Source organism: Rhincodon typus, chromosome 13, assembly GCF_021869965.1.
Source record: "Rhincodon typus isolate 14 chromosome 13, sRhiTyp1.1, whole genome shotgun sequence".
NCBI classification, from domain to species: domain Eukaryota; kingdom Metazoa; phylum Chordata; class Chondrichthyes; order Orectolobiformes; family Rhincodontidae; genus Rhincodon; species Rhincodon typus.
This window is the reverse complement of record NC_063344.1, coordinates 30,963,926-30,978,683: the sequence shown is the minus strand read 5'-3', so window position 1 is coordinate 30,978,683 and position 14,758 is coordinate 30,963,926. Positions and strand designations below refer to the sequence as shown.

At 38.2% G+C, this 14,758-nt stretch overlaps 1 protein-coding gene across 1 annotated transcript in view; it reads left to right on the top strand.

The window, feature by feature from the left end:
- The window catches only part of LOC109928881 (chloride channel protein 2), a 305,011-nt gene that overhangs the window by 217,762 nt on the left and 72,491 nt on the right, over positions 1-14,758 (top strand). The window contains exon 3 of the mRNA XM_048604584.1: positions 7,796-7,927. Coding sequence (XP_048460541.1) covers positions 7,796-7,927 — 132 coding nt within the window. The remainder of the gene's footprint in view (positions 1-7,795; positions 7,928-14,758) is intronic.

The window sequence follows — 14,758 nt, the reverse complement described above, 5'->3', positions numbered from 1 at the left end:
TGTTTATCTTTCTGTATCTGATTTGACACTAAATTCTCCATTTTAATTCTCACCCCCTTCTTTGCCATTCTTACATATTTTTTGGTCATTTACTGTCATTGATTCAGAAGCAATGCACTGATAGTGTTGTCGTCCACCAAGACGCTGGGTGTAGTGATGCCATTAACAGTTTGGTAGCTAACCGATTGGCAATGTGACAAAAAATAGAGGATGCAATGTTTGTAGACTAGCAAGACCACCTTGGTACAGTCCCTGGGAACACTGTGCAAGGAGAACTGTAACTAGAGAAGTAAGGATGGAAATAATTTTGAGAAGAAAAGAGCATTCGGGGTTTACAACGAAAGAATGATCTCCAGAAATGCCCAGGATGTAGATAATCGATGTTTCAGCTGTGGTTTGAAGTACCTTTTACACCATGGACTGGCGCTGAGAGTATAATACAGTAATCTAAACTAAATATGAAGTGGAAAATTCAGGGAGAAAAATAGAATTATGAACCAAAGGAAGGATATTGTTTTGATAACAAACAAGACGTTCAGTGATTAATGCATTACTGGATGAATCTGTCAACATGCAGTGCTAGACAATGGATGCATGTTTAGTGTGTATGGAACAGACTGGCTAAAATGCTGTCTAGACTGAGTAATAAGACAAAGTTAAGGAATTTGAAAATTCCACTAGTTTGAGATTTTGTGATGACTACACATTAAAACGTTGTAAAATACTGTCATTACTTGAAAATTAGTCTGAATCGATCATTTTATGAGTATGGATGTAGTTTCCAGTGAAATGTCGCTGTTATGAAATAGGTCATAAATGAAGGAAGCATAGATAATATTAGCCAGAGCAAATTAGAAAACTACTGCTTTTGGCCAATGCATGAATTTTTAATTTACACAATCAGAACAATATTTTATTCCTTTAATGGAATATGCCCTCTGAGCTAAAGAAATGGAAAGAAAAGTGTTATTGACGTCAGCGGGCAAATATTTAGAAGATGAAGCAAGTCAGTTGTGTTTAAACTGCATTTGTGAGATTTGTAAGAAATGCCAAAACACACCATCATAGCCCATAATAATTATTTTTGTAGCAAAAGATTTCAGTGAGGTAATGCAATGAATTTAAAGGTTTGTGATAAAGAAAAACATGAGATTTTTCCAATCAACAATAATAAATAGTTAAGACTAGAAAATAATTATGGATAATGCAATGGAAATGTGGATGGGGACTGGACGTGGATCACCAACAAAATTTCTACAGATAAATTGGTGGTGGGGGATTTGCAGAGTGGATGAAATTTGCTAAGAATGAATTTAGAGAAGTGCGTGCAAATATGAACCAAATAATTATGAATACAACAGCAGAAAGCCCTTTAGCAATGGGCTGTGTGAAAGAAACCACACAGTAATAGATAAATGGTTCATAAAATTTTGGCAGATCAGACAAAATGTAAATTATCATCTGCACTAGTATGGATTGTCCATGCAAAAAACTCATTGCAGATGGTCGTAGGATATAGTCTGAATCAATTAGTTTTTATCAGAAATCATAGGGATTACAATTAGCTGTACTTTATCAGAGCTTTTGAATGCAATGCACATAAGTAGAAAGGCTTTAATGAAAGCTTAAATCTCAGGAAGAATTCAGGTGAGCCTTGAGACATAAGGTAAGGCCATTCAAAACTGTTTTGAATGAGGGAGGCATGGTTCATTGTGTGAGAGAGAGAGGGGGGTTGAAAGAGAGGAGAGGCTCAGCAAAGGTAATTGGTAAAGACTGAAAGATAATAATTGTACATCTTAGGAATCAAACTGATTGGGTAAATGCTTGATATGGATTACAAATTTGCAGATTGCAAAGGAGTTTCAAAAAGTAGTGAGGAGCCAGGTACCCGTCAGCCACAGCTAGCACAGTGATGAGGCTCAGACTGTCCCAGTCGCCAGTTTGTCTGTGATGGACAGATCAGTTCTGATGATCAAAATGAAGCCATTGGTACCAAAGAGCAATTACCAAAAGTGGATAATAAAGTCAAATTTTTGCTGGATGGGGCTAATCAATGGAGAAATATGACTTTAACAAGTTGAGCAGGGAAAGCTACTATACAGTGTAACAGCTGGATGAATGCATAGGACCAGGCCATAGCCCATAAGAAATAAGGGCTATTCAGCCCTTTGAGCCTGCTCCACCATTCAGTAGCATCATGGCTGATCCAACTTTCCTCATGTCCACTTTTCTTTCCCCATAAACCTTGATCCCGTTACTGATCAAAAATCTATTGATCTCAGCCTTAAATATACATGATCTCTGACCTACTGCTGTCAGTGGCAAGGAGTTCCAAAGGCACTCAACTCTTTGAGAGAAGAAATTCTTCTCATCACAGATTTAAATCGGTGTCCCTTATTCTGAGATTATGCCCTCTGGACTCTCTCATGAGAGGAAACATCCTCGCATTATTTACCCTGTCAAACCCCTTCGGAATTCTATATGTTTCAATGAGATCACCTCTCATTCATCTAAAGTCCAGTAGGTAGAGTCCCAATCTGTTTAGCTTTTGCTACATCACAAGCTCTCCGTACCAGGGATTCTCCTAGTGAACGATGTCTGAACTGCCTCCAATGAAATGTTAATATCTTTCCCGGAGGTGCAGTGGCTTAGGCTGATGATGGATTGAGTACATGAAATACAGGAACAAAAAGCTAGAAAATACAGTTTAAGTTCATTCAATGGGCTTAGGAACAGACATGCCCTGTAAAGAGATTGCATAATGTTAACAGGAAGTGGAGGGGGGGGAGGTGTCAAACATTAGCAGTCCAGAAAGAGCGAGAAAGCAAGTTCAAGAGCATAGTTTAACAAACTCAACAAATATTTCACGACCTCAATGTGTACATAGAGGTGCCAGATAGGGGCAGCCAGCCCTACTGCATGTGTATGGAAAAGGATTCTATGTTCTGACTTGTGCCTCTTCATTGCCCTCTGGCCCCTTTACAATGTTTCTGAGTCAGATCTCCTCACTGGTAACTTCCAACACTTCAGATTAAAAAGTATTTATTCTGAGGGTTTTTTTTTTGTTTCATAGATGTTGGGCTTGTCTGATGCTTCCACGTTATTTGTGTCAATTATGTGACCTTGGTACTTTAATTTTATGAGCTATTTTAAGGAATAAAAAGTTGAAGTTATGTTTCTTCCTGTCTACACATATAACTCTGTCCTGAGATACCAGTGGCTCCTTTCTTGATTTAATGATTGTTGCTATTTGAATATACTGCAAAAGATTACATTCAGTATACGGACAGAAATGGCACTATGCTGAAACATTTGCAGAGCAATTCTTACAAGTGGATAAAGTGTTGGGCTTGCAAGATAGGGTAATAGTAATTAGTACCAAAATTGTTGCAAAATGATAGCAGCATCCGACCTTTTGCTATTTAAGTATAGGATAGTCTTGCTCATTTCTGCGATTGGTCAGAGCTTAATACTGCTAAGTCGAACACTTGTTGGCATCCTACAGTAAGCCCATATAATATTTCAGACATAGTTCAGCTTGTAGCACAGAACTAGAAGTATAACAAGACAAAACTGACAAACCAGAATCTGTTATACGTGGTGGTTTAAATAGGTGGAATTCAAGATTTCTTGTGAATACTTTACCATGCTGTCGATAACAGTATCATTTGAAAATCTTTTCCCACTTTAACAATCCATTCCCGTCAATATCCAGCAAGCAGCAATTATTGCCTAAAAAAGTGATCAATCTTGTCACTCAAAATAACTACTGAAATTGCAGCAAGAAATAGACCGGAAATTTGTCTGGGCTGTATTGCATTTTTGTTTTACTGCCGTTAGTTATGTAAAGCCTGACAGTATTTTTTTTTATTTCACACTTTTGGATATTAAGATTCAAAACCTCTGTCTCTTCCCAATAAATGGTTCAGTTTAGAGTGTCATTATTTTAATTTCTTGTAAATATATACAAAATGTTGAAGAGGCATCAACAATATGAATTCAGAAACAGGAAAACAGGGATGTTTTTTGGACAATGATGTTAGCATCAATTTTGAAACAAGCTTGAATGATATGGACGCAATAATTGCATCAATTAATGTACAATTAAAGCAGTGATTAACTGATTAAAATGTAATCATGAAATTAATCAGACTTTAAAAACACTTGTCAAGCCTAATTCTATAATTCACTAAATTGGTGCTAAATTTTGTAATTTATTAAATTGGTCATTTAGATTTTTAAAATTCAGTTCAATGATTGCATTCAATCATGACATTACAGCATATTATTAACCAAGTTGCCTATTACATTTATTAAATAACTGCCTGCATTTGATAATTAAATTACCAAAGTAGTTTTTATAAATTGGAGACAATTCACAAAAGAATTGAAAATAAATTCCATCTGAATTTACTAATTTATAACTTCAGGTCTGTTTTCTGATCTTGTACATTTGGTCCATGGGGATCAATTAGTTTTGAAGGCAATGGAGAAAGGAGTTTCTCATTTACATTTACATACACAATGGCTGCTTTGTTTTACTGTTTTAACTCAAATTTTTCATCATGCATTAATGAAGTGGACAGTGGTAGATTTCCACTTTGGTACTGTTGAATAATGGTTAAAATGGCCAAATTGAGCATCAATCAGTTGTCAGTACATGTTAACGTGCTTTCCTAGACAACTTTGATCGCAAGACCTTTATTTCTGGTTTCCTACATATACTTGCCAAATGACTTGAGCACTTATTAACTCTTCTGGTTTATCAGGAATTAGCAAAATGCAATTACTAATATTGTATACTATACTGTTTTTTCTTGTGGCCATGCTAAAGCAGGACTGGGCGCGGTACATGTGTAAATGACAATACTTGTAGTCATAGGGTCATACAGCATGGACCCTTCGGTTCAACCAGTCCATGCCAAACCTAATCCCAAACTAAAGTAGCCCCACCTGCCTGCTCCTGACCCATATCCCTCGAAATATTTCCTATTCATACATTGATTCAAATTTCGTTTAACCGTTGCAATTATATCCACATCTGCCACGTCATCAGGAAGTTCATTCTGCACGCGAATCACCCTCTCTGTAAAATATTTGCCCCTCATGTCTTTTTTGGATCTGTCTCCGCTCACCTTAAAAATGTGCCCCCTAGTGTTGAAATTCCCCACCTTGGGGAAAAGACAACTACCATCAACTCTATCGAAACCTCTCATGATCTTACAAACTTCTAGCAGGTCACCTCTCAACCTCCTACACTCCAATGAAGAAACTCCCAGCCTATCCAGCCTTCCCTTATAACTCAAACCTTCCATACCCAGCAACATCCTGATAAATCTCTCGCCAGCTTGATAATATTTTAAATTGATCAATCCTCATTGGAAAACATACTCTTGCTTCCTTAATTCAGGAATCTTAAATGCTTTGTTGTCATTCACCACCGACAAAGCAATAATCCTGAGTGCCACTGATGCCAATCATCAGCCAGCATCATGTCTGCTTGACCTTGGGATCTTACCGAAGGCTTTCTGCCAAAGAAGGGAAAGACTCAAAATTCAGGTGCCAACAACTGAATTGTTGAAATGAAGTGCAGGGCCCAATTTTGTCTGATCCTTGGTCTTCCTGCTTGAAATGCATGCTATTGGGTATGCAGCTGATGGGCATTATAAAAGGTCTCTAATCTTTTTGTTATTTGTGATGAAAAGCACATTTCACTGGTTCGCTTGCTACAGTCTATAGATGCAGTTTTGTTAATGTCTGCTTGTAACAGACATAACTTTACAATATCCATTGTAGCATAGGATCAGGAGTCTGAGAAAAGTTGGTTTTCCTAAAGTTTGAAACATCATTATTTTTCTGCTTTATTTCACTAAAAAATTACATCTGTGATGTAATAATATTATCAGTATTGCATGCATCAGCATTTTGTAGGTGACAAACAAAATGTACACTCTGTAAGACTGCTAATGTTGATTAGGTGCTGGCATAGACATAGTATCACTGTTAAATCCCAATGTCTTGCATTTCAGGCTCTGGTTTCTAACCGTCCATACCACCACATTTGTGCCAACAGCACGTACATTGAATCAATGAAGGGCCCTGCTATATAGGGTCAGTTTTTCCTTCATAGGGAGTTATGTAATACTTTGCTGTTTTAAAATAGTTTTGTACCATTTATAGTAGGTAAACTAAAAAAGAATAATTAAATATCTCCTAGTGTTGGCTATTGCCAAATAAAGTGCATTGAAGGGATTCTGGCTTGTTCTAGCAAATGAATATAAATCTTTTGTACTCCATTTAGCATGGCAGATGCAATGGTGCCAGGTGCGCCCATAAAGATGATATTTTTGCCATGATGAGGACTGTGCCATCCACCTGTACTTAAAGTAATTTTTGTATTTAGGGTCAGCAACTATCCAGTGGCAAATTATTTACTGTAAGAGAGCATTGAAGTACAGACAGAGAACGTAGCAAGAATTAATCAATTTAATTTCAGTTTGGTTCAACATCCCAATCTGTTACTCTTCTGTACTATAAGGTGTAAATTTCAATATAAACCTTTTTGATGTTTAAAGAACATTACCACATCTGAGTTATCAGCAAGTATAATTACTATAACAGTATATTGCCTTTTCTGAAGACTTTGCTATTGCAGTTATTGCATTAACTTTTGCAGCAAATGGCAAAATGTTACTGCTGGCCACTGACCTTCAAGAAGGCTGTCCTAAAAGTTCTAGTGATCTCTGTGGATTATTGTTCTCTTTGCCCAATGGCAGTTTAAATCTGGCACCAAGTCAAAGTGATCTCCAGGTGTACAACAGCTGTAATGTCATCAAGCAGGATAAACATCCTCTGGAAAATTGAAGGATTCTCAGACAGAAAACCAAAAAGTTAAAAGCACTGATGAACTTACCCCTTTTATGGTTTCAGTTAGTGAAATATGATCACACTTTAGAAGATAAAATATCAGCTGTGTGCAAGTTTTCATTTTGGAAATGTTGACTTTCCAGAAATGTACAATTAGCTGTTAATGGCCAAGGAGGATGTATGACTGTGATTAATAAATTAGTACATAGATAAATTTCTAGTAAGTTAGATCTCATTTAACAGAGTACAATCATTTTCAAGAGTTTTTAGCAGTGGGATTAACATCATAGAACTGAAAGTTTCCATCAATTCATTGACTGCTTAAAGGCTTCACTGTTGGGGTTGGAAGATATGGAATGTTTCTACAGCACATCTTCTGGAGAAGCATAAAATCACACTTGTGCAGAAGCAACGTCAGGATCTCTATTTTGACTACACACAGACTCCAGTAGTTCTGAGAGTTTCAGTTGTGTCACATGGTGTTGTTCCTACAGGAAAATCTGGGGCAACAGATTGACCACAATTTTTTTTTAAAATATATAATTGTTGGAATTAAAAGGAATACTTATATTAGGTCTGGTTAGTACCCCATTAGCAAATTTGCATTCTTGATCATCACAGCCTTTCTCCATTTATATTCACTAATTGTTTGGCAAGACACAACTTTAATTCCTAAATTATAATTCATATTCCAAAACACACAAACCATGAACTAGATTTTCACAATAACATATGTGTAGTGAAGAAATTTCGCACTTAATTTGTATTGAGGAAACAATATAGTTCATTAAACTGTTTTCTACTGAACATATAGACCTAGACCTATTCCATTTTGCTAGTTGGTTACCTATTAAATTAATCATTTGTGAGTTGTGCTATTTAATAATCTACTATATTATGTAATAATTGCTGCTTCATTTGCCCACAGTATGTAGTGTGCGATGTCAAACATTCCTTATCTCAAAAGTGGGAGAAGACTGGATCTTCCTGATACTGCTTGGATTATTGATGGCATTAGTCAGTTGGGCCATGGATTTTGCTATCGCTATGTGCCTCCAAGGTAAGATTAGGACACTGCTATTGGTGAATGAAAATATTGACCTTCATAGGAACATAGTTACCTAAAAATACTGCTAATCCTTTGTCACATGGTTTGTTCTGACTTATTTTGTGTATTGCTGATGTTGTCTCATCCCATGTTCACAAAAATCAGTGTTAATTTGTTTCCTTGTATTTGGGAAAGGTAGATTTTCTGCGCGTCTTTGTCATTTGGTATATTCTAAGAAAGGGTCACCGGACCCGAAATATTAACTCTGATCTTTTCTTCACAGAAGTTGCCAGACCTGCTGAGCTTTTCCAGCAACTTCAGTTTTGTTGTTGTTGTTGTGGTTGTTTGTCATTTGGTAGTTGGTTGTTTGACATTAACGTAGCAGCTCCTAACACTGAATGGGAAAATTTGGTTACAATTGAAATTTTACTGAAATTCAGTACTTTTTTTTAAACCATTCTCAATTTGCCATGTTTGGATGTCATTTAGTATTTGTCAGGGGATTCAGAATAAGCCAATTTCACAGTTTCAAAGTTGATTCCACAATATTGCGACTGCAGTGGACATAGTCATAATATGAATTAATCCATAGCCATATCCTGTGTTTGATCTTGGATGACCCAAATAGACCTTCTTAAACTATATTTGAAATCAGGATCAGGATTCATCTGACTGCCTTCAGATCTGACAAGGAACCTGGTAAATTGTAGCTACTTTGAAGTGTCAAGTCACTTTGGTTATGATTAAGTCATAGATCAGATAACAATATCAACCTGATGCTTATAACTTGTTGAAATGCAAGTATCACTTTATTTCGTTTAGTGTCAGTTATTTAAAAAGATTTAAAATATTTAAGTTTGAAAATTGCAAGATGCTATTTTGTTTTGAGCTTGTACAATCCCAGCCTAATTCTGGCAATTGGGCTATGAATGCCCTTTTCAGTATTGATAAATATACTGAAATGATAAAGAATTGATTTGTATTTTCCCAGGAAAGAGACTGAACAAAGATTAACTGTTTGGGCCTCGGAGGGAACAAAATGCTTATATCACAACTTGTTTTTCTCTTCAATGAATGAATTTGCCCCAATATTTAGTGGGAAGATGATGTGGAAAAACGAAAAATCCCATACATAACTGTGGATTCTCATTGTTATTTTCATCCACTTCCCATTAAAGCTGATCAGATTATCAGTTTTGGGGATTTGTCGGCTGATTGCAGAGCAGGCTTAAGATGAAGGTAGAGGAGAGTATCTGTCAATCATAGCAGGGTATCGATCCTCTTCTCTCCGTCAGTCTTCTCCAACCTGAATAGTGAAGCGATTCAAAGCTTGGTATCTCCCATCCTGTCAACTGAGAGACGTACAGTAAAGAGGTAATCAGAATGATTAGACTAACCAAAACGTGAATTAAACCAATGGACAGTTTACTTCATAAGGCTTGGCATATTTTACTCTATAGAAATGCATCTCTCAGCAGACACTAAATGGTATCCAGAAATATTTTTTAGCAATGTATGAAAACCTATTTTGTATTGTGTGGATCCTTGGAAAATTAAAATATATTGATAAATTTGTTGTTTGTCTTTGAATCTGAAAAGCAATCATTGGGCAAGAGAGTCGTTCTTGATTGTGACCTCAAGTAGCCCTTGCTGTTTGTAGTACCAAATCTGGTTTGAAGCTGAAATCTAATATTGTTCTTAAACTGTCATTAGTGTTCCTTTCTGGTTTTTTACATGACATTGCAAATGTAATGGAAATGAAAGACAGGTTTCGGTTAATGAAATATCAAGACCAATTAAGGCATCAAACCATGGAATATCTCAATTTTGTTGTAAGCCAAGCTGTAAAAATGAAAAGGTGCCAGGTACAGCCCAGTAATTAGCTACATCGTAGTGCTGTGTAATCTGACTTTCTATAACTAGTCCGACATGGTTTATTTCTCTTTTAACATTCATAGTCTTGGTTTATAAATAAATCGTCACTCTGGTTACACAGAGCTATGAAACCTAAAGTCTTTAGAAGTCTTCGCATTTTAGGGTTCATTTTAAATGTGGTGATTTGTTAGTACAGCTGTTGTTCCATAAGCTATGTTGCATTGAAAATATTCACCTTTCAGTCTTTTCCCCAAAAGATTTAAGCAAAAGTCATGATCACACAATTTGTCTGTGCTTTCAAAGAAAAATATTTTCAAATTAATTTACATTAAATTTCGGATATTTGTAATGTTAGTATTTTAAATATAATTAAATGCTGAAGGAGGACTGGCCACTTCAGTATGTTCCATCATCCCTTCACTGAAGTTTCAACATATTTCACTTTTCAATCTTATTCCCCTGCCTATCCAAAAGTTAGCTCTGTGCCATAGCTTCTTTTCATCCTGAAATTTCCTCTTAAAACATTTGCAAGTTTGGATTTCTTTTTGGTATCAAAACTTCCAAGAAAGGCAGAAGTAGGCAAGTTTTATGTGACAGTATTGTGGTGTAGTTGTTGATTTTTGTTAAGAGTAAGGGACTTCACACATGATGTAAAATGATGGAATATACTTGGTTAGATTTTTTTCTGAAGAAGTGTCCAGACCTGAAACATCAGCTTTCCTGCTCCTCTGATGCTGCTTGGCCTGCTGAGTTCATCCAGCTCTACACCTTGTTATCTCAGACTCGAGCATCGGCAGTTCCTACTATCTCTGAATATGCTTGGTTAACTCTTTTTTTTTTTTTTTTTTAATTGTCATGTTTATAATGTGATGAGTGCACTGATATTTTTATCTAGTCCCACTACTCCACAAGTCATACAGTACATGTAATCATAGAATCCCTACAAAACAGATAGAGTCCAATCAGCCCAATAAGTCTGCAACAACCCTCCAAAGAGCATCCCACAGCACATCCCCGCCCTATCCCCGTAACCTCACATTTACCATAGCTAATCCACCTAACTTGCCCATCTTTGGAGTGTGGGAGGAAACTGGAGCATTCGGTGGAAACCCACGCAGACATGAGGACAACATGCAAACACCACACAGACAGTTAACCATGGTTTTACCCAGTCCCCAATATGACTAATTGAACACATTCTCTATTTTAGACTTAAAATGAAAAGATCTATCCACCAAGTTTGCTTAATAAACACAATGGGGAGCCGATGGCTTAGTGGTATTATCACTGGACTGTTAATCCAGAGAAGCAGATAGTGTTCTGGGGACCTGGGTTTGAATCCTGCCACAGCAGATGGAATTTGATTTCAATATATATCTGGAATTAAGAATCTAATGATGATTGTGAATCCATTGTCGATTGTTGGAAAAACACATCTGGTTCACTAATGCCCTTTAGGGAAGGAATCTGCCATCCTTACCTGGTCTGGCCTACATGTGACTCCAGACCCACAGCAATGTGGTTGACTCTTAATTGCCCCCTGGACAATTAGGGATGGGCAATAAATGCTGCCTAGCTAGCGACACCCTCATCCCATGAATGAATAAAACAATTCAAAAATGGTTTAAGACACATAATATTTATATTACAAACTGGTTACTCCTCTAAATAACCATAAACAAACACACCCATGGTAAAGGAGTGAAGAAAATGATATTTCTCAGATATTCAATTTGGGAAGAAAACACTGCTGGCCAATAAATCTTAATCTTTGAAACACAAAGCAAACAAAAAATAGACTAAGATGCTCAAGCTGTCAGACTAATGTTCTGTTGCATAAAGATAGGTCTCACCAACGCAAACAGATGTCTCCACCATCTTTCCCAATGCAGCTTGCTTAGGAATCACAGCATCAGGTTTTTTGTGTGTGTGTGTGTGTGTCTGTGGTCGTGGGGGTGGATGAGGGTGGTGGGAGAGGTGGTGGTGGTGGGGAGCCCTCTTCAGGGGGACAATCCAGGATGAAATAGAGCCAGGGTAGCCAGTGTCCCGCATGGACCCCAACATTAGGAGAGCTGGGATGAGATGATCCTTCCTGAGGCTGGCTATCAACGGAAAAATTCAAATCAACAATCTCCAGAGTAAAAGCTGCAGCTTCATCCTCATAGATCCAAGTCACAGTTCATCAGTGAGTAAGCAGTTATCACAACAGATATGATTTTCCACAAATGCCGTGTTTGAAAAGAAAAGTTCCAATGTCCTTTCATTGACCTCTTAATAAAATATTCCAGGGATCCACAATCTTTCAAATTCAAGTCCACAAAAATGATTAAATCTGAAGTGTTTTCATAACAATGTTAATTTCATGTACGAAAAATATAGACTCTGTTATTGAAATTCTATCAATTTATTTTAGGAATAGTTTATGTGTTGAATTTAATAATAATGGTTATCTGTGCTGGTGAATAAACAAGCACTTGGGGCTAGATTTCATCCCATGTAATTTTGGTAGAATGCATTTAAAATATGATGGGTTGCTGTACACCACCTTCCCACCAGCCTCTGACCCATTCCCCACAATATAATAGGTAGGCAGGTGCTGAAATCTGCAGCCTGTCCGTCATTTTCAAAACAAAATGCAATTGAGATTATTGACAAACCAATTGATTCAAATAATACACTAACCATTCCATAAAATAGTTGATGTGGGCAGGTGGGTGAGATTCAGAAGGCTATTGTTTAAATAACTTGTGGGAACGACAGGATCTTTCAGGGTGTGCCCTGTGTGCATTGCAGGTATCTCTCCTAAAGATGTTACTCACTCTTTCCTCCAAACTGTTATATCCACATCCCCCTCATTCTCATACCTGGGCTCCCTGATCTCTTCTGTGTTTGTGTGTGGGTAGATACTGTCACTATTTCTCTTATGGGGAGAAGTCTAGTAGAATAACTCGGGAAATCCAGTAAGACACATCTCGATGTTGAGAGCAACTTTTTCCATTTCTTAAATTAAGTTCTGGGCATCAAGGTGAATTCTTGCTAGGCAGCAGCAAGTTCCTATTAAGGGGGATTATTGCTTCTTAATGCTATTAACTGTAGATCTCACTTCATTTCATATGCAGCTTTTTATCCTACCATGTGTCATGAGCAAACTAGTTGTTGACAATTCTCGATATGGAAGTCAGAATGGGGATCTGATCACATCAGTTCACCACTTGATCCAAAGGACTGGACACCAGCTACCAACATGTCAAGGTACAGTCCATCCTCAAGGTGATGAGCTACGTACACCCCACAACCATAGACATTGGCATTCAACATATACCAGTCTCTAAGGAACCACTTGGCACATCTTCATACTCATCATTTTTAAAAAATAGAGGTTGCCCATGTAAGACGGAATTGATAACATTTTTTTTGAGGGTTAGTCGTTTTTGGAATTCCCTTCCTCAACAGACAGTAGATGCAGAATCTTTCAATATCTTTAAGGTAGAGGTACATAGATTTTTATTCATTAACGGGATGAATAATTATCGGAGATATGCAGGAATGTACAGTTGAGGTTAAAATTAGATCAGCCATGGTCTTATTGAATGGCAGCATAGGCTTCACTCCAAGGTGCCTACTCTTGTTCCTTTTTCCTTGTTTGTATATTGGTATCTTCGATCAACTTAGAGTGCAATCCTGTGCTTCATTGCTGTGCATGAGGTGCAATGGCAGCTATCACTGTGATGCTGCAGCAAGGATACTCTGCACTCAGGGACATGCATCCAGCTCACAGACTGGACCAGGCTACACCTCTGCATTGTTCACTTGGTCTCTTAGCACTCACACTCACTTTGAGCCTATGTGGATGGCTTACCTAAGGCATCTCTGCCTTGTCTTGCCTTTTTAAGCCTTGCTCCTGACCCAGAGATGCTGGTCTTTCAGTTCTGCTACCTTTCCATACTGTTTAGTGCAGATGCAAAGCTAGGAAATCCTTATTCAAGCCAAGGGGGATGGTCTTCGCATAGCCCTGACACAGCAAGACAAGGCAGCCTTTGATACCAGTCCAGGTGTGGTCAGTCAACCACCTGGAGTGCTTGGACTTGTGATTCTGCCCCCCTAAGGGGAGATGAGCTGAACCGCAGGCAACGTTATACCGGTCTTGATTCTTTCTGACCTACTGTGGAGTGTTTCCCTCTTAGAATGAGAGAAAAGCATGCCTGAAGGGAAATGAAAGTGGGTGGCACAGCTGTAACTTTTGGTACAGGTAGGGATGAGTCCCCAGTGTATAAACTGGCAATGCGGAAGGCAGGCAGGGAGAGTGGTGTTGGGGGTTGGGTGGGTGAGAGTGAATGGGGACAGTGTTACTGTCAAGAATGAGAGTGCTGGAGCTTGAGCCTTGCTGGGAGGTTGGTACAGTAGCACTGATAGAGCAGGTAAGAGGTCAGCCCTCCTGCACCATCCCATCCATCAAGACTTCCAGGACCCTGTTCACAATGTGGAGCAGCAATTTTTACTTTCTCTGCCATGTCTACTGCAAATGTGAGGAGCTGTGGAAGACAGCTCAGGATCTGTGCTGTCTGGGTGCCCAATGGCCTTTTAAAGATAGCAGTCGGGCCAGGGACACCTGTGCGTTCTGAGTTGACCTGTCAGTGGTGAGTTGTTCTGGGTAGAACAAATGGTGGAATTGGGCTAGTGTCAAACAAGACAGGTGTCATCAAACATGGTAGATTTTAATGAGGTGAGTTTTGCTGAGAAGTTTCGCTGGGCTTCATGGAGAGCTCTATGAAACTCTAGAAATTGTCACAGCCAAAAAAAACCCCATAAAATGCAGCGAATCAGAGATAGTAGGAACTGCAGATGCTGGAGAATCCGAGACAACAAGGTGCAGGGCTGGATGAACACAGCAGGCCAAGCAGCATCATAGGAGCAGAGAGGCTGACGTTTCGGGCCTAGACCCTTCATCAGAAAAGGGTCTGATGAAGG